At 53.1% G+C, this 20,997-nt stretch overlaps 9 protein-coding genes and 2 non-coding genes across 11 annotated transcripts; 8 read left to right on the top strand and 3 right to left on the bottom strand.

Annotated features, from left to right (window-relative positions):
* Positions 1 to 20: 20 nt before the first annotated feature.
* CLUP02_07589 (uncharacterized protein) lies at positions 21 to 1,719 on the top strand (the record flags this gene model as incomplete). Its single annotated transcript, XM_049286583.1, has 5 exons — positions 21 to 158; positions 208 to 348; positions 421 to 708; positions 755 to 1,122; positions 1,176 to 1,719. The coding sequence occupies 5 exons, from the start codon at positions 21 to 23 to the stop codon at positions 1,717 to 1,719; spliced, it is 1,479 nt and encodes a 492-aa protein (XP_049143726.1).
* Positions 1,720 to 2,382: 663 nt separating this feature from the next.
* CLUP02_07588 (uncharacterized protein) lies at positions 2,383 to 3,011 on the top strand (the record flags this gene model as incomplete). Its single annotated transcript, XM_049286582.1, has 3 exons — positions 2,383 to 2,557; positions 2,611 to 2,725; positions 2,789 to 3,011. 3 exons carry the CDS (start codon positions 2,383 to 2,385, stop codon positions 3,009 to 3,011), a joined length of 513 nt encoding a protein of 170 aa, XP_049143725.1.
* A 973-nt stretch (positions 3,012 to 3,984) lies between these two features.
* On the top strand, positions 3,985 to 5,355 carry CLUP02_07587 (uncharacterized protein; the record flags this gene model as incomplete). The annotated part of the gene is made up of 1 exon (XM_049286581.1): positions 3,985 to 5,355. One exon carries the CDS (start codon positions 3,985 to 3,987, stop codon positions 5,353 to 5,355), a length of 1,371 nt encoding a protein of 456 aa, XP_049143724.1.
* A 939-nt stretch (positions 5,356 to 6,294) lies between these two features.
* On the bottom strand, positions 6,295 to 7,293 carry CLUP02_07586 (uncharacterized protein; the record flags this gene model as incomplete). The annotated part of the gene is made up of 1 exon (XM_049286580.1): positions 6,295 to 7,293. One exon carries the CDS (start codon positions 7,291 to 7,293, stop codon positions 6,295 to 6,297), a length of 999 nt encoding a protein of 332 aa, XP_049143723.1.
* Positions 7,294 to 8,656: 1,363 nt separating this feature from the next.
* On the top strand, positions 8,657 to 9,496 carry CLUP02_07585 (uncharacterized protein; the record flags this gene model as incomplete). The annotated part of the gene is made up of 1 exon (XM_049286579.1): positions 8,657 to 9,496. The coding sequence occupies one exon, from the start codon at positions 8,657 to 8,659 to the stop codon at positions 9,494 to 9,496; it is 840 nt and encodes a 279-aa protein (XP_049143722.1).
* A 264-nt stretch (positions 9,497 to 9,760) lies between these two features.
* CLUP02_07584 (uncharacterized protein) lies at positions 9,761 to 11,272 on the bottom strand (the record flags this gene model as incomplete). Its single annotated transcript, XM_049286578.1, has 1 exon — positions 9,761 to 11,272. One exon carries the CDS (start codon positions 11,270 to 11,272, stop codon positions 9,761 to 9,763), a length of 1,512 nt encoding a protein of 503 aa, XP_049143721.1.
* Positions 11,273 to 12,421: 1,149 nt separating this feature from the next.
* Positions 12,422 to 12,505, top strand: CLUP02_tRNA142. Its single transcript has one exon. It is a non-coding gene; the product is annotated as a tRNA-Gln (tRNA).
* Positions 12,506 to 13,475: 970 nt separating this feature from the next.
* CLUP02_07583 (uncharacterized protein) lies at positions 13,476 to 15,906 on the top strand (the record flags this gene model as incomplete). Its single annotated transcript, XM_049286577.1, has 3 exons — positions 13,476 to 15,389; positions 15,444 to 15,527; positions 15,892 to 15,906. 3 exons carry the CDS (start codon positions 13,476 to 13,478, stop codon positions 15,904 to 15,906), a joined length of 2,013 nt encoding a protein of 670 aa, XP_049143720.1.
* A 221-nt stretch (positions 15,907 to 16,127) lies between these two features.
* On the bottom strand, positions 16,128 to 18,101 carry CLUP02_07582 (sugar porter family MFS transporter; the record flags this gene model as incomplete). The annotated part of the gene is made up of 4 exons (XM_049286576.1): positions 16,128 to 16,316; positions 16,552 to 16,943; positions 17,001 to 17,811; positions 17,886 to 18,101. The coding sequence occupies 4 exons, from the start codon at positions 18,099 to 18,101 to the stop codon at positions 16,128 to 16,130; spliced, it is 1,608 nt and encodes a 535-aa protein (XP_049143719.1).
* Positions 18,102 to 18,975: 874 nt separating this feature from the next.
* Positions 18,976 to 20,931, top strand: CLUP02_07581 (uncharacterized protein; the record flags this gene model as incomplete). The annotated part of the gene is made up of 10 exons (XM_049286575.1): positions 18,976 to 19,103; positions 19,171 to 19,642; positions 19,713 to 19,900; positions 19,957 to 19,969; positions 20,003 to 20,106; positions 20,204 to 20,237; positions 20,308 to 20,416; positions 20,554 to 20,657; positions 20,715 to 20,764; positions 20,802 to 20,931. The coding sequence occupies 10 exons, from the start codon at positions 18,976 to 18,978 to the stop codon at positions 20,929 to 20,931; spliced, it is 1,332 nt and encodes a 443-aa protein (XP_049143718.1).
* CLUP02_tRNA143 lies at positions 20,896 to 20,994 on the top strand. The gene has a single exon. It is a non-coding gene; the product is annotated as a tRNA-Leu (tRNA).
* Positions 20,995 to 20,997: the final 3 nt, after the last annotated feature.

Genomic DNA, 20,997 nt, shown 5'->3' with positions numbered 1-20,997 from the left:
GTAGAGAATCAGTCGCCAACATGAAGTCCAACGCGCTACTTGTCGCCATTGGCGCCTTCTCTGGCGTCTCCATTGCCAGAGAGCTGGAGCCCAGCGCCGAGCTGTCAGCCTGGTATGATACCGGCGCGGCTCATCAAGAGAGCATGGAGCACAAGATCGTAGGTCTGATCCTTAGTCTCCAAGCAGCATCAAATCTGACAGAACCAGGCCCAATGGGAACAAGCCGAGGCCGAAGGAAAGTTCGATTCGACTCAGTGGACGGGTCGCGTCAAAGACTATCTCGCATGCAAGGATGGCAAGGTAGAACTCGTCAAGGGCGACCCTCTTCAGACGTTCCGATGCAAGGATGTAAGTTAATGGTTGAGAATAGGATCGACCTAGTCGTCCTAGGAGCCAGAGAGTTTCGCTCACAAATGACAGCTCGACCTCTATGACTTTCAACCTCACGCAGCGTTTGGCAACTCAACCGGTAGAGGTTCAGGGTCGTGGGGATGGACGGCACCAAACGGCCGGGAGTTCTCTGCCATTGGACAGCTCGATGGCACCGCTTTTGCCGAAGTCTCGAAGCAGGGCAAACTGATATATCTCGGAAAATTGCCGTACTTCTCCGAGCCAAGCAGATGGCGTGAGATCAAAGCTTACAAGAACTATCTCGTCGTCGGTAGCGAGGCGCCTGGTCATGGAATCCAATTCTTTGACTTGCGCAAGGTATGTCAGACCTGCGGGGAATTTTTCGTGTCAAGCACATGTATAGGTGAGCTACGGACTAATACCGCTTCAGCTTCTCGACATTGACCCCAAGAACCCCGTTGTCTTCTCCAATGAGAAGGATTTGACGGCTCATTGGACCGAAGCTTTACCCCTTGGTCGCAGCCACAACGTCGTTGTCAACGAGGAAAAGGGATATGCCGTTGCCGTCGGCGCTCAGCCTCGTCGCAACCTTCCCTGCGACTCTGGCCTGCAGTTCCTCGATCTCGCCGACATCAACAACCCTCTCTACCTGGGTTGCGCGGCTGGCGATGGCTATGTTCATGACGCGCAGTGCATCGTGTACCGTGGACCTGATGTCAAGTACTGGGGTCGCGACATCTGTTATGGCTACAACGAAGATACCTTGACCATGTGAGTCCTTTGACGCCGACTTGTTCTACGCTCTTCTCTGACAAGCTTTCAAGCTACGATGTGACCGAGAAGAACAGCACCAACGTCATCTCTCGTACCACTTACGAGGGTGCGACCTACACTCACCAGGGCTGGGTTATTGACCCCAACTGGCAGGACTTCTTGGTTTTGGACGACGAGATTGACGAGAGAAACAAGACTGGCCCGGCGGCTGACGGTTTCCCTGTGACCTACTTCTGGGACATCAGATCCCTTGAGAAACCCAAGAACTCTGGCATTTTCAAGGGTACTGTGCGGAGTGTCGACCACAACCAATTCATCCACCGCGGTCTGGCGTACCAGAGCAACTATGGTGCTGGGCTTCGTATCCTGGACATCTCATCCATTCGATGGGATCCCACAGCCAAGAACGTCAAGGAGATTGCCTACTTTGATATCTTCCCAGAAGATGATAATGAGCCTGGCGGTGGAGCAAACAACTACACTGGTACTTGGAGCCATTATCCGTACTTCAAAAGTGGCTACATTGTCATCAACACTATTGAACGTGGCGTTTGGGTTGTGAAACGATCCAACCCCTGGTGGTGGCCATGGTAAGGGGCAGACTTCACGTCTATCGAGATATGGCCCACAGGCATCTCGCCGAAGGAGCAAATAATTTTCTTGTACATAGTATAAACTGCAGGATCTTATCAGAAACGCGAATTTTTCAAGATGGACTCTAGCTCTACTCAGCGCTGCATTTCCGAAATGCGCCAGTCGAAGGTCTGACAAGTCAACGCGCCCTTCAATGGTAATCGTCCAAACAATCAACCAGGTTACAAGCGCGATGGTCTGTTCTCCTCACCAACTCACACTTCAGTCTCACTGATTGGGTGGTGTAATCTGGAGAACCGCTGCTCAGGGATTCAATGGCTGACGCTCAATCGGGGCAGAAACTCCACCAAGCATTACGTCGGTCCACACAGGCCATGCATGCAGGCCAAGACTGCTGAGGCAGAATATCCGGGAACGACGTGCCGTCTACTTGGCGTAACGCGGCACTGCCTTGACTCCCGACATCATACTCTTTCGAAGGGGCAAATGGTTCTACCAAGAGCAAACGCCGAGGACGCGTGGACGTCGATTTGAATTGAGTTAATACCTGCATTGCCGAGTCCCGGATTAAGCTTCTTTCATTTTACATTCATCCACACTTTGTTTTTGCCTTTCTGTCTCTAGCCTCTAGACCTGCTTTTAGCGTTTGAACTTTGGGCACGAATGCCTCGTTCCCAGACTCGAAGAGAGGATGCCGCCCAACAGATCAAGGACCTTGACAACTTGAGTGGGCAGGTAGATGGCGAACTTACCCAAAGCGATGGTTGGCATCATGGCCTGTGCGGATGCTGTGCATCCTGCGAGCTTTGCCTCCTGAGCACCTTCGTGCCATGTCTTCGTATGCCACCCTCTGATCGTGGCGGTCTTTGTTTTGCTGACAGATCTCTAAAGTGCTTGGACAGACCTCACATCGAATCAAGGAGCCTTCAATGAAGAATTACAGGCATATCAACCGCGATTGCCTTTTGATGATGGGAGTCACATATCTTACAGGCTTTGGTTGGATGTAAGTCGGCTGAGTCACGACTTGACGACTTTCCACCTACCAGTTACTAACAATGCATTCCAGGTATGTCATGAAGAAGCGCTTTGAGATTCGCAAGCGCTATGGCATCAAAGGTACCGATGCGAGAGACTGCTGCGCATCCTACTGGTGTCTTTCATCTGCTTTGGTTCAGCATGAGAGAGAAGTCCTTACCCGGCAGGCTGGCAGGAGTGATCCCATCACTGAGGGTTATCAGACTCAACCTGCCATGGAATTGCCTTCTAGATATACGCAGCCGACTACATAGAGTTTGAATGGGATTGTATTTCTCTGGGGCCAATATACTCCTCGTGATTTGGGGGTGCTTGTAGGTTTGGCTTCAGCTGGCATCGGCACATATTGACGTGTGTGGGTAAACGTGGAAAACGGGAGGTATCCCGGTCCCAGCGACAATAACTTGCAGGTTGGAAGTGTCAGTTTCTATCACAATTCAACTGGTAAGTATATTGTGTCGTATTCTGTCTCATGTGCTGTCTTTAAGTCGTTGTCGGGATCGACTGATAACTTGATGACTGGGGTAAACTCCAAACGCCACATAATATAACTACCAAAGATTGATATATCTCAGCCCAGGTGTTTAACCAATACATATCTTACGGAATCTACAGAGATTCTTTCAGGATTTGTTGCAATGTATAACTGCTGGACCCGATGGAGTGATGAATAACAATTTCTTCCAACCCACGTCCCGAAAAGCTAATCAAGCGATAGCACTGGATCACATCCATCAACTCACTTTACCTTATCGAGACCGACAAGAAGAACCGATCGGGATCTCTTCCCAGCATATAAATCAGTTGTCGTCGTTCTCGGTGGCGCCGGAATGATGGCGGTGATACTTTGAGTCAATGACCTAGTTCAGCCCCATACTTATATCAGGGAGTGGGTGGTCAAGGCACTTTAAACAAAGTTAATTCTGCTCCTTCATATAAAAAACGCGCTGAGAGTGCCGATCAGTCTTCAACTACACGCTGAGTAAGGAGATCTACAGCATTTTTGATGACGGCCTCGAGTCAACACTAACAAAGTCCGATCTCTCCGTAGATATTGTAATAGACTCACCTAATGCGATTCGGTTTCTTGATTGCACAATGCGATCGAGTACATAGTCCAAAGAGTTCCCGGCCGTAAAGACGATGCTTTGGTGATTCAAGACATTAAGCTTGATTCAGCTATACACTCATTTGTTCTTGTCCATTTTCGAGCTGTTGCTATCGACAATGGCGGCTCGTCTGTTCTTTTCCTTCGGGCTTCTGAGCACCGCTGTGCTTGCCTCCCCTCCGGAAACCGCCATCGCAGCCCGCGCTTTTGACTGCTCTCCGGGATCGGAAACAGGACTTAAGCCCGAGTGCTGGGCTCAGTTGAACGTGTCAGACTACATCACCAAATGGCTGGCTGAGAACGGCACCAAGGCCGACTGCGACAACCTGGGATTCGCCCAGTGTTTCTTGGCTTTCAACGGCTACGGTGGTCGAACTTGCGATACCCTCACTCGCGATACGTGTGCAGCCTTTGAAACTGCCGGTGTCGACGCCGCCTACTCTTCGCCGCAACAATTCTACACTCTTTGGAACATCTACGCCATTTCTCAGTTTTTCAATCAGTTCTCGGAGGCTCTTTGGAATGGCCACACCCTCGCTGCGGATACGATCGGGGACATCGTTGCCACCGTCTCCCCATCTACCGACCCTGAAGTTCCAAGCAACTTATTGTGGACTTCGATCTCTGGCGGATTCTGGATGGCCGCCGTTGGTGCCTTTGCCAATCCCCTCCTGGCTGGAGTCGCCACGGGCATGGCTGTTGTCACAGGAATGAGCTCTTTCTTCATGTCCTCGGTGGCAGGCTCTTCCAACTCGCGATTCATCACACTCGGTGAGATCGGGAGCAGCCTTGCTCAGCTTATCATTGACTACCAAGGTAGCCTCGAAGGCGCCTTGAAGGAGCTCCAGGGCAACAGCACCCTGTTCCTGGCCGCAACGGAGCCTGGTGGCTTCAGCCAGCGTGCTGTGACCAGCTTGAATCTCCAATCCACCGAGCTCTACCACGATCTGCAACTCTATATCCTTTCTCTATCTCTCAAGGCCAACGGCATTGTTTCCACTCGCTCGACCGGCGTCAATGCCCTCGACTACGCACCCGACACCAACGGCGCCGTCTCATGCCCTGGTCTTGGTCCCGCGGGTAATTGCTACCAATTCTGGATCGACCCGGATACGGGCGACTCGTACGCGCTGCACAACCCGAAGGACTGGAAGAACGACTATGTCGATGTGCTTAACAAGATCCACGACAAGAACTGGGCGAAACTCAGTGAGATTTTCAAGGTGGAGGATTGCCAGGGCAAAGATCCGAGCTTTGACGGAAAGACGAAAGTGACTTGCCTGGCGTCACACGGATTTTGCGAGTGGGATTACGTTGATCAAGACACCGTCACCAAGTCCAGGACGGCTAACAAGCAGTTCACCAACTGTGACAACGACAAATCGTGGGGCACTCTTTGTGACTGGATGAACGGTGGTCTTGTGATGCCCGAGGCCTACCTCGGACCTCTCTTCAAGTTCCAGGAGCCTGCGTGGTGCAGAGAGCACTAGCTTTTCGAGGCTTAGCTTCTGAATTTGTACACAATACCCGTGTAATCATAGAGTATCATCTTCGAATGCAATGAGGTTCGATTATAGCAACATCAAGTCGCGTGTTAAGTCTGATGCCAAGTGCATTCGTCTTTCATCCCTAAACATGCCGTCGTGTGCAATTACCTGAAGAGAAGAATGTGTCATTCATTTGCGCCTCAATTGCAAAATGGTGATGTCTATATAGTAAAATCATCTCAAGACTGCCACACTCACTGAATGCTCTCGAGTCCGGTGGAGCACGTGCTGAAGGGATGCAATGATCGCCACGAGCCAGCAGGTGAACGTGGGGGATCGTGTGACATGGACAGGGCTAGCGGAATTGCCGGCATGCAGATCAGAGATTTCGCTTTCGGATTGCGGGATCTCGCATGTAGTCAATCTTGGTGTCAGCACCAGGCGGATATAACACTCGACGCATCCGATTTCGATCACATATACCGAAACTAGGATATAAGGTTGAGTACATCCTGACTCCCGCATCTGATGTTGCCGCACACACTGCAGCTTTGGTCAATTGTAAGACTCAGGCTACTAAATCTAGGTGTCACGCGGGAAAGAATTACAGCCTACCTTCACTGAAGTCGAAGGGAGCGTCATAGTGATGAACATCATCAATCAACAAGATGACCTATTGACTTCGTGAAATATATCTGATGTACCTGGAGTATGCCATATTACCTTCCAACATTCCTCATCTTGAGCCACTTGAAGTTGATTAAAGGACATGTGCTTTGCCTCAAAGATGAGTATGAAGTTCTGTATCTGCGTGTCCTATGACTCTGTTGAATTCCTGCATAAAATACTCTTAACAGTTTTGTCCGTCCATGAACCCCTTGTCTACGTCTAACCCGTCCAGATCCGGAACTCAGTCAGACTCGTGGCATGTCGATTCGGTCTCTACAAACCATAGCTATGTGTATCAAAAGCTACTACCTTTCCAGGCTCCGTGATCGACCCATTGACCGGCGCTGCAAGAGACCCACCAGTAACAACATACAAGATCCCCTTGTCCTTGACGTTCCGTCCGAATGCAGTGGCGGTTCCTCCAGCGACAGTCAGTTCCGTCTCTGAGCCGGCCACGACGGTGCCCTTGCCCTCGGGGGTGATGTAAACAAGCTTATCATCAATGTTGGTCACTGCCCAGATACCGCCCCTCTTATCGAAAGCAAAGTCATCGAGAAACGCAGCGATGGTGCTCACATCGGCAATCTGGTCGATAGTGGCCTTCGCCGCAACTCTACCCGAGCGATCGAGCTTGACCCGGAAGACCTTTCTAAAGGAGCTGTGGCTCCAGTACAGATAGTCTCCGCGGATTCGCACACCGTTGACTCCAATGGCCGGCACCGCTCCGGCTGCAGGCTCGAGATCTTGACCGCCTAGGATGGTCTCGTATTTCTTGGCTTTGACATCGAGTCTGTACACTTTGCCCAGCGCAGACTCGGCAACGAGAACAATGTTGCTATCCCACGGCAGAGAGACTACGCCATTCAAGAACGCCGCCTCTGGCACGTTGACAATCTTGTTCACCGTCGTCTTCTTGTCTGCGATGCTGACCTCCCACGCTGAAAAAGTACCGGGAACGCTGACACCGATCCCTGAGAAGTTACCGCCAACTACCACGAATGTGTCGGGGCAGGTCTCAGTGATGCCGAGAAGGCCATTTAGGTCTGAGAACCGGTGGACAAGCTCTGCTGATGGTGACTTCTCCCACGGTTTGGCGACTTGGTAAAGCTCGGGAGAGGTAAGAAGAGGTAGGAGGAGGTTGCCATTTTTGCGGACGGCGATGTTTTCGATCCAGTTGGGCTTTTCTGGGAATTGGTAGGCAATACGTGAGGGCAGGCTCTGGCCTACGGCTAGAGCAATGTAAAGAATTGACGACGCAATTAAGCCCCGCATATTTGCTGTGGTTTTGACGGGTATCTCTTTGAAGGCGATGTACCACGAAGTCTCAATGGGAAAGAGTGAACGAGGTCTTGGTATGGTGATTGATACAGGATTTATGCAGTTAAATATGATGATCAACCTTGCAGATTCTTTCTCAGGCTAATTAAATGGATGCGCTGGCTTACCAACTTCCTGCATCTTACACAGGGTTCTCATTAGCTCCGGAGTTGTCGTCTTACTGAGATCGTGCAGGCGGAACACCGCTTTACATGGTGTCTATGTCCGACGTGGCCCATAAAGATCTCCCCATAACGAAGCCAAGAGGTGCAGTAGCATGCACAAGCGATTGGTGATCGTTCATGTCTAGCCCGCAGAAGTTGTCGGCTAGAAGAATAGCGCAATCGCTTAGGAAGCTGACGTTGGAGTAAGGATTCAGCTGGGATCTTGGGTGCATGTTGGAACAAGCACCAGTGCATAAGCCAAGCACTAGGCCCATGGATAGATAAATCCGCGGAAATATTACCAATCGGTAACATTAATGATCAGATCCGATGACATTGAAGTAGTGAGAGTCCCAGATGTGCTAAAAGTTACTTAACCTTATAGCTTGGTGAGTTCCACGGAGAAGCTATAGCTGTGACTGTAGCTGTAGCTTGTGTTTGGTTCTCCACGACCATCAGTCCTCCCTGTTTCCTTGCTCCTAGTACCCGCAAACGAGCACTGACTGTCCCGCAAGTTAGTCCACCGCAAACTCAAGGCTTTCTGCGTTAATACCTAGCTCTCCTAAGTAGGTACTCATCAAGCCCTCGAAATAGGTAGCGACTTTGCAATGGGCCAGTCATACTGTTGTAAGTGTACGTTCATCGATGTGGATAGATGATGTCACGTGGAAATCGGCATTGGTTCTGAATAATTGTTGGAAGCTCGTGGCGTTCGGGCTGCCAGCCTGGGCTGGTGCTGAATCGAAATCGAGCGCTTGCTCGCCAACCCGCAACCCCTGTCTGTGTCTCAGCGCTCTACCCCAAGCAAATATCGTAATAAGGAATTAATTAGAGAAAGAAGGCATTGAGACCGTAGAATGTGAAGAAGAGCCGGTACCTTACTGGGAATGCCATTGAGGCTCCTAAAGCAAGACTTGGCTGCGACATCGGATCCAGGCATGCGGCTTGCATCGGGAGTGGGCGTTTGTGAGTCGGGACGACGCCCTTCGTTCGTCATTAGCGCATTGGGGCCTTTCGAGTGAATCCCTCTCGGAGTCATCTTTAAGTTCAGGCTGAACGTCACATCGAAACTTCACAGACTTGAGTATAGAGAATCCTGCTCCCATTGTCCATACGTGAAGCTGATCACCAAACAAGACATCATACTGCCCAACATGAGCAACCAACTCGCCCAAGAGCTGAAGCGGCTGCACGTCCCCGCATCGCCAGTCATCTTCGCCAACGTCTGGGACCTAGCCTCCCTCAACGCGATCATCTCGCTTAACACCACCGACTCAAAGCCCGTGAAAGCCATTGCAACCGCATCATGGGCCATCGCAGCAACAGTGGGCGTCAAGGATGAGGACCTCGAGCTAGAGCAAAACATGGCCGCGATAGGCCAACTCGCGCCCGCCGCTAAAGCCGCCGGCCTGCCACTCTCCGTCGACCTCCAAGACGGATACGGAGACCTGATCGACGAGGTCGTAACAGAAGTAGTCACGTTGGGCGCTAGCGGTGCCAACATTGAGGACAGCATTCCGTCAGCCGGATTCGAGAAGGGCATCGAAGGGTCCCTCTACGGCGTAGACACGCAAGTCGCTCGCCTCAAGAGCGCCTTGGAGGCGGCTCGCGAGGCGGGGTGTCCTGACTTTGTCCTCAATGCCCGGTGCGATGTGTTCCGTCTCGAGCCGTATTGCGCGACTGACGACGAGAGCGTACTGGTGGAAGCCGTGAAGCGGGGCCGGGCGTACCTGGAGGCCGGAGCGACGACTGTGTTTTTCTGGGGCGGTTCGGGACGCGGGCTGCGGACGTCGGAGGTTCGTGTGCTCGTGAAAGAGCTCGAAGGGCGGGTTGCTGTTAAGCTCGGGGATCGGGCGGACTCGTTGTCAACGAAGGAGCTGGGTGAGATTGGGGTCGCTAGGATCAGTGTGGAACCGAGTTTGTACCTTGTGGCGATGAACGCGGTGAAGGAATCGGCGAGAAGGATCTTGGACGGAGGGAAATTGGCTGCCTGAGAGCTTGACCGTTGGAGAAAACTTGAGGCATATCGGGGCACAAATAACGCGGCTGAGGCTGAGCACCTTCGAACTGGATGTTTCAATCAACCAAGTTTGCTATGTGAGCACCCCTCTTCTACGAATCAATGGTTCTATAATCCGCTCCAAGTATATGTGTATTTGGAGAGGACTCGAAACAGTCCTGCTCCAGTCGATATGTACAGACTTTTCAATTGCCTCCAGAGGCCTCCTTCACATCTTCCAAGTGATCAAATATCTCGTCTAGTTGATGGCGGCAGGGGGCTGCTGGCCAGGCAGAGGAATACTCTGCGGGTGGGCAGTGAACATGCCCTCGGGGTCGTACACGGCCTTGATCTCCTGCAACTTGGCATAGTTCTTGCCGTACAGGCGCTCGCTCCACTGATCAACGGTCAGAGCCGTATCGCGGTAGTTGACGAAGCCACGAAGGGGCACGCCTTCGGCGGCGAGCTGGTCCTTGAAGGGCTGGAAGCCGTTCTGCATGTAGCTCAGGCCGTCGGCGGGGAACTCGGTCAAGCCGGTGGCAAGACGGCCCTCCCAGCGGATGAGCCACAAGCTGTTGGCGTGGGCAAAGGAAGTGTCGTCGTCCTTGAGGGCCTTGGTAGGCTTGCCGCCCCAGAGGTCGATGAAGCCAAACTTTGTGAGGTCAGTGCGGTTGAAGGCCACGGTGGTGAAGTTGTAGAGGGCGGTGGCAGAGGCCTTTGTGAAGGGCTGGTCCTCGCGGAGGACGAGGGCCTGGAGGTAGAAGTTGCGAGGGGGGAAGGTGTCGACGGGAATGTCGATGGAGGGGGTAGCGACATTCTCGACGGCCCAGAAGTCCTGGACGGTGCGAGTGAGCTGGGTGCCGTTAGGAAGCTTGGCCATGAGGGGCTCGAGGAGCTTGTCAAAGTCCTCGGGGTTGCCCCAGTAGAAGCCGGAGCCGGTGTAGGGAGGGGCGGTCAAGGACCAACGCATGGTGAGCTCGTCGGGCCACTGGCCGGAGAGGTAGTGCTCCTGGATGGCGAGGAGAGAGTCGACGCCGGCGGAGAGGGAGCTGTCGGTAAGAGTGATGGTGTAGTTGATGGCCTGCTGGTACGTGGGCTTCCAGGTCTTGGTGGTGAGGCTCAGGATGATACCATAGGAGCTGCCGGCTCCTTGCAGGGCCCAGAAAAGCTCGGGGTTCTTGGTGCGGGAGGTCTCAACAATGGTGCCGTTATAGAGCATGTAAGTGGCGCCCTCGAGGTAGTCCATGGGGGTTCCGAGCATGCGGGACAGGGAGCCGAAGCCGCCTCCAATGGAAGAGCCGATCAGGCCGACCATGTTGGCGCGGACGTGAGGGAAGCGGGCGCCGTGCTCCTTCCAGAGCTGGCTGACGACGGGGCTCACAAGGGAGCCGCCGCCGTAGGTAAGCAGACCGGTGGCTTCATCATAATTGGTCTCCTGGAAGTGAGTCATGTTGATGGTGAGCCCTGCGTTGGGCAGACTGTAGGAGCCGTAGCAGTGGCCGCCATCACGGGCCGCGACCAGAACCTTTGCCTCCCGGGCACAGGCGAGAGCGGCGGCGACCTCATCGGTGGTGCGCGGCCAGGCGACACCGGCCGGAGTGGGGGCGATGCGGCGCTGCCACGGGAGGATATCGGTCGGGAACGAGGCGTTAGTCTCGGGGAACGATGTGAGGAGGCCGGCAGTCTCGAGGCAGGTCTCTAGACCCTGGGCCTGTGTGCACGAAGCGAGTGATGCCGTCGCGAAAGCGGCGAGGCTGAAAAGACGGACCATGGTGAATGAATGCAGCGAAAAAGGAGAGACTGAAGTTAGACTGGCAGAGCTTGGAGGCTTCTAGAGAACATCGCTTCCCGAAAACCACGCATTTGGGGCTTTGCTTTATATCTCATCTCTACTCCGATTCCCCCTAATTCCCAACGTTCAATCATGATTTCTTGGCATCGTCTAGATGCACCACGCCGCCGGGCAGTTCTACCGCAAGTTGTAACGGAGGCATCCGCTCGCGTCGAGCTCGGCAGCACCGGACACCGGATGAACTGCTGCGGTGGTATTGGTAAAGGGGTTCAGCAGCAAAACGCTCGCCCGCAGAGTGCCCCATCATGCCAACTGCAATAAAGTTGCAGAAACCTTTTTAGATTGTTTCCTAGCTTTTCTGCAGATAGAGTTCGGCTTAGAATCAGGGATGATCCGCGTCACTGGGCTTGTGGAGAGGGCGTTGTTAGGCGCTCGAGTCATTGGCTTTCGGGAGGAATTGAGCAACATCAAGAATTTCTGGTCGCTATGAGGGGCTCGTGATCAACATGAACAGAAATTCCCGTCAAATTGTTGCCTTACTTTTGCCGCATGCAGGAATGAGGCGAAGGTCGAACTTGTTCTCTGCTGTATAGCGCCCTTTCGGCCAAGTTTGTTGAACACGCCGCACTCGGGACTGGGTGCCAAGAGTAAGTCCCAGGCGGCTCAAATATCGGCGCACTGCCACGGAGCATCGCGTTGCCAAGACAGACTATCCCCTGGGACATATTGCAGGATGGAATTGTAAGTTCCTGGGGATGAAAGAAATGAAATTTCGCACCATACACAACACCGCGATTCGCCGGATCCTCTCCATAAGCGTGTTCCATCTATCTGATCTGATGGCGAAGCACGTCTTGGAAATTTGGCCATTTGGATGAAGGTGAGTGCCAAGGCAACTCAATGATATGAACTTGGACAACTAGACTCGCATACTAAACACTACAGGAACAACCTTATGTATGGAGTCGGACGCTGAACACAATGAGGACAACTCATGGTTTTTTACACGCGCGTCATTGACTTTCAGGTGAAGGGGCACTTGCCAGACGACAACTCCACACACATGACTATTGCCTGTATAAGTTTACAAACTTCTTGACCAATCACAGAACAACCCACTCTGAATAAGGTTGTATAGTGTAGCGGTTATCACTCCAGATTTTGATTGCATCAAAACTTCTGGTAACCCCGGTTCGAACCCGGGTACGACCTCACCATTTTGTCTTTTCTTTGCCTTTTGCCCTTTATGCCTGTTTGCTTGATCCCTAGTGAGTGTGATGCTAATCATGATCCTCTAAGTGTGTGTGAAGCAGTATTCTGTACTTTTACGTCATTATGGTTCAATTCCCGTCTAGAAAGCTGGATGGTAGCGAACTCATCCGTTCTCCAGCAATACTGGACGCGTGGCTGCAAAGCTTGACGGTATTATCGCACACTTTATTGTTCATTTCACCGAGGTAACTCTGCCTTTCATTTCCACCAGTAGCTTTAATCACTCGAGAGGCCTGCCTAAGCATCTGATAGGCTGCACCTCCTTACATCGTCTGCTTGTTGGTGCCCCCATCGACATTCAATTGTTGCCTTATCGTGCGCGGCACAACTCAAGACCTAGCGTGTGCGATCGGAGCAGGCATGTCGAGCTTCTTTCGGTCTCTGCGACATGACTTGCCGGAGCATCCCTGCATCCACCTCGCACAGAGGTCATCCAACAACCAACATCCCCACGGGATGGCACATCGCTCCCGCCTGGTATTCATGCATCACAATCTTGACTCGGGTGAGTGAAAGAGTTGTGGGTGATGCGCTGACGTCCAACCTAAATGCACTGACGTCGATACCGACTGCTCGGAGCCGATGTGTGACAGGTTGTCTAGTCCGGCAAGGCAGATTGGTCAATAGCTCGTATAATTGCAGCCTATGCAGTGTTAGACGTGGGGGATGATGTTTAGAAATATGCATGTTTCCTGCTACCCCTGGGGATTGGCGAGCGGAATGACCAGGTGTTCTGGGGATCAAGTCGGTCCTGAGGATAAGCTTAAAGCCAACTTGATGCGCATCGTATTCTGCTCTTTGAGCATTCGGGAGGTGTCTTCGTGAGCTTGTGCTACCTCACCCATGTACTTCGTTGACAGTCCTCTTATTTTCCGTTGAAGCAAGCCCTGGACGTTGCTTCGTATCAGGTATGACACGCTTCAAGTCCTCGAAACCCAAGCTCAAGCCGGAGCACGACAGTTCAGAAAGCAAGCACTCGCCAAGCTACTCTCACCGTCTTCAACAAGGTCTCGGCTCTCTAGGTCTCGCAACAGTAGGCGGCGGCACAGCCTTGGTCCTCGCACTCCTCGGTTTCCTCCTCTTCCTATGGACCGGCGAAGGCTCGCAAGACGGCAAGACAGCCGCGACCCTGTGGCGGTGGATCATGCTCAACCAACACATTACTCAGGCCATCACCCTGTCAACAGTTCTACTGCGTATCGCAGTCACAGCACAGGCGTCCATCTACACAAGTCTCCTTGCGGGCGTGGTTCTAGAGAAGCACGGTGTCGCTCTCTTTCGAGTTGCTGAGATGTCTATCATCCGGTGTACAAACGACGGGCCTTTCCAATTGACTTGGTTGCTCATGACGTCTGCACGAAAAGCATACTTGCAGACCGGGTTAGCAATCCTATTATTGCTCACGACGTTTGTTGTTCAGTTCTCCTCGACTCTTCTGGTATCTGATCTGGGGTTGGATAATCTTGTCGGCGATGCCAAAGCAAAGACATTCAATGTGCATATGAGCCACGATGTCATCTCCCTGAATCGACAGATGAACAACTGGATCAGTCGTCCGACAGCATATGTGCCATTCGGCGAGTTGCCATCAGAGGCAAACACATATACAGATAATCAGTCGAGGTTCAGCGATACCGGGATTGTAAGAAGAACCTTTTTGCCCCTCTCATCATCGCAAATGTCGACGCTGCGTCAATACACCGGCGGCGCTTACGGCTTCGAGTCGCGCTTTGTATGTCTCCGTCCATCGGTGTCCGCCTTCCTCTCGGTGACTGTTCCAGCACCGGGCTCAGATACTGTCCCTTTCTACCTAAAGGTCGCGGGCACTTTATCATACGAGACCATGTTCCGCGAAGCGGGACTAACACCACCAGAAAACTGTGAAAACGGGGATTGTTTTCCGTCAGGTTTCAACTGCTCGCTATCTCAGTTTCAATACACTGAAACGCAAGCACGGCAGGGCTTCACGAACAGCTTGTGCATTCCCAATGGCACAGCCGCGCGGCCGAGCGCTCAGAACCACACCATCTCAGAAGACCCCATCACCGCGTACTCCCAGGTCTTTCTATTCTTCAGAAATAACGGTACCCATGATCTGTGGAAAGGACCGGGCAATCGTGTCCTGGCGGGGACATTCGGTCTGACAAATGTTACTTCTACTGATGATGAATGGCTCACATACAATTGTCCCATTGGGGGAAGGCTTCAAGGAGGGGAAAGAATCGAGACGGGCGTGTTGCGGCTGGACATGTCGCTCTGCTTCCAGCAGTTAGCCTTCAACTTTGCGGAAGTCAAGCTTTCCAGCAAGAAGGACCTAAAAGAGTCGCAAGTAACTTGGACTCCAGAGACGAAGGCTTGGAACACGAAGAGAATTCAGAAACTCATGGGTGTTGGAGCCCACAGCAAAAGCACCAACAGTCGCGGGATCTTTTCGGTGGACTCGGTGCAAAACCCCCACCACCTAAACGCAACGCAATACCTAACCAACAAGCTCATCAACGACTTATACAACTCGCCGCGAACATTCAATTTTTCCCTGTTCATGGATCCACAAGGCAGCGGGAACTCTCCCATCAAGCCGCACGTCGAGTACCAGGCCATCTTTGCCGACATCCTTAACGTCACCAGTCGTCCCGGCGTAGCGATGCAGTCGACTCTAACGGCGCTCTCAGGCTCTATCATCAACGAAGCCCTTCCGCAGTTCGACGTCCAGGGCAACGCCATCTTGACTTCTTCGGTGCGCGTGATGACGCCAAGAAGCCTACGGGGTCTGCTCATCGTCTTTGGCGTCATGGCTCTGAACATGGCGTGTGGTCTTGCCGTGGTACTTGTTTTCATGGTACAGAGTCAGTACTCTAGTCAAGGGAATTATTGACAGGGCGTGGCGCAGATTGTGTCTGATGAGACGGCGTGGATCCTAGAGGGGGCGACAGACGCGAGCGACGGTCATGTCGAGAATGAGGTAAGAGGCTCAAATAACCTCGTCTGTGTTAGTCGTTCAGAGAGGAGTGGACGGGTGCGTGTGGGTCCAGTTAAAGCTGGTTAGGATACATCAATAATATCGAGAGTCGCTTCCAGCATACATGTATGAAATGACCTTCTATTTATCTGAGAGAAAGGGGCTATCAGTCACCACGTTGCTAGTGGTACACTGAGTTGCGACCTGACTCTAGATCTTGCCTACAACCTTGCTATCCTTGCGGCCTACTGCCATTGACTCAGCTGGTGCATTACAGGTTCACTTTCGGTTGATCGTACTGGCAATATATAAGGTACATTTAGCATTCAGCGCGATGAATCACGGACACACTTGACAGTTCATGTAGATCGGGCACAAGTAGATATAGGGCCAAGCTGCTGATAATATTCAGATATCTGGCCGGAGTCTCATATACTCTTCAAATCATTTCCCATTCACCGCTTCCCCTTTTTGTACCCTCTTCGTCACGGCACAATCTTATTAGAGCCATCCCGGGTTGACCGCATTACTTCTCACTAAGCGAAAGGACTTCAGGCTTAGTAGAACCTGATCCCAGTATTATAAGCTGTAATGGGTGCGCATCTACTCGTCATCGTTGATGTCGATGACGGTCTTCTTCCACTGGCGGGCGGGGATCTTGCGCTTGAACATAATGTCGATCTCGCGGAAGGAACGGCCCTTCATCTCAGGCACGAAGAAGAAAGCGAGGACGAAGCAGACGAAACCAGTGGCGCCCCAGACGTAACCGCACTTGCCGCCCAAGTTGACACCCTATTGCGTGTGTGAGTAAATGTAATTCTCCTTACGAAATGTGTGTGTGTGTGTGTGTGAGAGAGAGAAAGGGGGGGGGGGGGGGGGGGGGGGGGGGGGGGGGGGGGTGGGGGGGGGGGGGGGGGGGGGGGGGGTGGGGGGGGGGTGGGGGGGGGGGCGGGTGGGGGGGGGGGGGGGGGGGGGGGGGGGGGGGGGGGGGGGGGGGGGGGGGGGGGGGGGGGGGGGGGGGACTTACGGTGGGGTTAAGCATGTAGGTGGCGAGGAAGATGCAGGGAATGTTGACGACGTAGTAAGCGGCACGGCCGATTCCAGTGGTCAAAGGACGAAGGCGAATGGAGGATGTCTCGGCGATGATGACCCACGAGGCGGGGGCGGGTCCAAGAGTGAAACCGACGGAGACAATAAGACCCAAAGAGGCCATCGCCAAGGAGGCGGCAGTGGACTTGCCGACGGAGCCAGCAATACCGAGGGCAATGAGGAAGACAACGTTGATGAGCGAACCCCAGACGTAGATGGTGCGGCGGCCGAGGTAGGTTGTGAGAACCCAGGAAAGCATGACGAAGACGGTCTGGAGAGCGGAGGTGATGAGACCGAGGGCGAAGGCAAGCTGGGAGCCAATACCGGCCTCTGCTTGTGTGTTAGCCTCCATACACCTTTAGAAGGAGAGAAGTTATGAAAACTTACGTCTGAAGAAGTAAACAGCCTGGTTGGCGATGAGGTTACCAGTAAGGTTCTGGGCGGCGTAGACACCACAGACAATAAGGGTGCGGTATCTATCGGTGCCCTTGAAAAGCTCAATGTAGCTGGGATCCTTGACGTCCTTCTCAAGCTCAATGGTACGACGCATCATGGCGACGGACTCCTCAACGTTGGCAACGGCAGATGAACGACCAAGACGACGGACCGAGACAGCAGCCTCCTCGAGACGTCCCTTACGAACCAACCACCAAGGAGACTCGGGAGCGAGGAACAGAAGGATGGCAAGGGGCGTGGGGAACATCCACTGGAGGGCAATCGGGACTCTGTACGCGCTGGGGTCTCTCTTGCTCTCGTAGACATAGCAGACACCACCGACGATGATGGCACCAATAGCCCAGAACATCTGAAGCATCTGTGTGGCGGGAGCTCTCAGGCGCATGGGCACGATCTCAGAGCAGTATGCGGGGGCGTTGGCGATGAAGATACCCCAGGGAATACCCTCGAGAAGTTGGCTGACGAACATGACGGCGAGCGAGTTGGCGAAGTAGAAGACGAAGATGAAGGCGTTGAGGAGCATGAGGCCAGAGATGGTAGCCCAGCGGTATCCGATGCGACTGGTGATGGGACCGGCGATGCAGACACCGATGATGGCGCCAAGAGGACCACCCATCTGAAGGGCGGATTGCCATGACGCCTCGATCGCCTTGCCCTCGCTCGTGTCGACACCATATGTATCCTTGAACTCGTCCATGGCGACGAAAGCACCCATCAGGAAGACGCAGTAGGACTCCATAATCTGGGAAACCAATGTGATTAGTTGCCAGTCGCCTCGTATGCGTGCAATATGCCAAGGTAGTTAGAGCGACTTACAATTGTGGTAGACATGATGAAAGCCCAGAGGGAGGCCATGGGGTAGGCCTTGACGGCCTCCAAGACTCCCATGTTGTGCTCGGCCTGCTCAGCCTCGATGGCATCGGCCTTGTAGGAGGCGGGCAACGCCTTCTCGTCGAGGTCGGCGACATGGTCAATGTCGCCGTAGGCCTCGACCTTTGCCGGGTCGGACTTGGAGTCGAGTGTGGTGCTCATGTTTGCAGACTCTCTTTGGAAACCTCACCGAGAATTTGGAGTTGGAGGTTGTTTGGCCGGGTTGCTTGATGAGGAGGAGGAGTGGGACGGGGGAACGCGAGCAAGCAAGAACAGAGAAGAGACGAAAGCCAAGAGAGAGAGGGTGGTACTGGGCAGGCTGTTTAATAAAGGTCTTGTCTTACTCCCCAGTTCTCGTTTTCTTACATGTCCAATGGAACATTGTCTTAAAAGTTAACCCCAGTCGGGTGTCATTACGCTAGCGCAACTTGAACCAACGCGAACGTATGAAAAAAGGTGGACGGGGATCTGAATCCCACAAGGAATCCTCACAAGCGCAATCTGGGCATATTGGGGTTCCCCAAACGTCCTCAACCCCGCCCCCCGCATTGGTCCATAGACCCGTTCCCACATGAGCCTGGGGAATGGGGAAGACGGGCGGGTGACACTCTGGGGGGATCGAATATCGGCTGATGATGAACCGAGCCCGGTCAGATATTCTCCTATGCGCCGACGCGCTCCAATGGGGGTGGGAGGTTGCTCAAGGTTTTTGGAGAAACGGCGCAGTTGGACCAGTTAGGGACACTAGTCAGGGTCCGGCAAACTTATCCCATCGGCCCTTTCACCAACGGGGGCCTTGTCACAAACTCGGGGCTCTTTTCGCTCTTGGGGTTAGTTTCCTGACTTCCCCAGTACGCCGCGTTGCTTAACTTGCTTGGCTGCTTGGATGGACGCGGCTCCTTAGCTCCCCCATGTGACCGCGGCGGCCACTTACTGAAACGGCGAGTTGTTAAACTAAGTAGTTTCTCGACATCTTCCACCCTCCATCATCGGCTCTCATTAGGGCGCGTCGTAGCACACCCGTTGGACCGCCGAGATGGGGAAAGGCGTAGCCGCCTGTAGGAACGCCGCCGCATCGCGTCGCGAAATACGGGTTCAGCCGCCCCCCTCTTCGGTATCTCGGTCAACACTGGGCCGCTTCCCACCGAACATTCAAGCTGTTTTGTAGCCGCTGCAGATGCAAATGGACAACGAACCGCAGACCCGGTCCTCTCTCTTCAATATTCCCCAGTGATTTCCCTTCGCTTCTACAGCTGAATGTGTCAACGTGGTCTCAAACCATGGTCCATGTCAGCAACCAAGCGCTAGTTCTCCGCGAAATTAGCGTCCAATGCAGTCAAAATGCACACCCGTTCCACCCAGCTGCGAGATCCGTCTCCACGGGTCCGGGGCAAAGACAAAGACCCAATAGCTTAATCAGGTTTTCTCAAAAGACACGAGGCGGACGAACCAGCCTGACATTTGGAAGCCGCCCGGACTTCGAGCTGAGGCGCCTTGCGCGCTCGAGGTTCCCGGGAAACCGGCAAGGGTTACTTCACGTTGGTGTCAACCGAGCCAATGATGGCCAAGGTGTCACCCAACTTGGCGATATTACCAATTTTCCAACAGTAAAGGGGCCAATGGAAATCCAAGTAGAGAGGCTGGAACGCGTTTGCGGATATCGCCTTACGGACAATCGTGCCCTTTCGGGCGATACCAACAACGTGGCACCGGGGATGATCACGGCGTCGATGAATGTCATGCCATGGTCGCGCTAAATCACGGTGATTTCAGCTTCATGTTGATAAACTTCTTGTTGCGAACTCTACAAAGGTCTGGAATTGGCTCGGTTGCAGGACGCGCCCGTTTACAGACAGCCGCGATAATTTGGCTGGACGGCTCCTAGAAAATGAGTCGAGGATGGCTCGACCCAACACTTTGGTTCGCGCCGATCATCAAAACGATTGGAATCTCTTGCACTTGTATCGAAGTAGCCGCCACTATTAGATCTAGGTTGGGAAAGATGTACTGTGTACAGGCTCGAGGACGATGTCTGAAGACATTGATTCTGACAAGAGTATTAGGGTGAGCAATGTGGGGAACTACCAGCTTTCGATGCGGGATCTCAGCCGATCATGATGGAGTTCAAGGCTTTGAAGCACAGTGAAATCACGTGCAGTTGTTACACGTATGTTTGATCTTGCATTTGCCCGAAAAAGAAGATGGCTATTCACATACACCTGAATGGTCCCGTGACGAGGTTTTTCCTGCAATCTGTGTAACAGCGCTCTACCCCTCTTCTACTTCACGACAGCATATGTCAGACAGATATTACATGCCCTCTTGATTGGCATATTTTTCTCCGTGAGGTGTCATGTGAGATGCCGAGATCCGCATTGCTGGTCACGGTGCACCAATTGTCCTGCAGGACGGCATACTTCGTGCAGAGACCACGTTGTCAGTCTTTCACCGGGGTATTCCAAAGAGCCAATGTATCCGTACGTTAGCTCACATCAACTTTAGGTTTGGACGTTGCGTAAACTAAACGATGCTGTGAGTGGTGGGGTTGGATCGTGGGGATACACGCTACCTAGGTTAGACATATTCCAGATATGGGGTTGACCCGATGAAAAAGATTTTGTTGATATTTCGGCTGCCTCCACGATACCGAAAAGACATCGGTTCCCCGGGTCTGGGACCGTCTGGCCAGTTTTGTTGTTCTCCAGTCTTCGCGCTAACGTAAGTATCTTTGAGTTCCTTGGGCCCGCAAGAAATTATCGCTGCCAGGGTTCTTAGCGTCCATATATCCACAACCCACAGCCCACAACTCAAAACATCGTGAACTTGTGAAGCGAGTTCGGCTCGTGATCATGTCCACACTAGCACGTGCACTCTTCTACCTGCAATCTTAGCAATTGCGGTGCCGGAAAACGAGCATCCACTTCCAGGTTCTCGGGTCTCCGAGGATCTACATCACGGAAGGGTGGCCGAGTTGGTTATGGCGCCAGGTTAAGGTCAGCTTAACATCTGTTTCCTGGTGGGGCAACCCGCGCGAGTTCGAGTCTCGTCCCTTTCATTT

The sequence above is a fragment of the Colletotrichum lupini genome, chromosome 4, assembly GCF_023278565.1.
Source record: "Colletotrichum lupini chromosome 4, complete sequence".
NCBI lineage: Eukaryota > Fungi > Ascomycota > Sordariomycetes > Glomerellales > Glomerellaceae > Colletotrichum > Colletotrichum lupini.
Note: the sequence above shows the minus strand (reverse complement) of the source record. Positions and strands in the feature narration are given on the sequence as shown.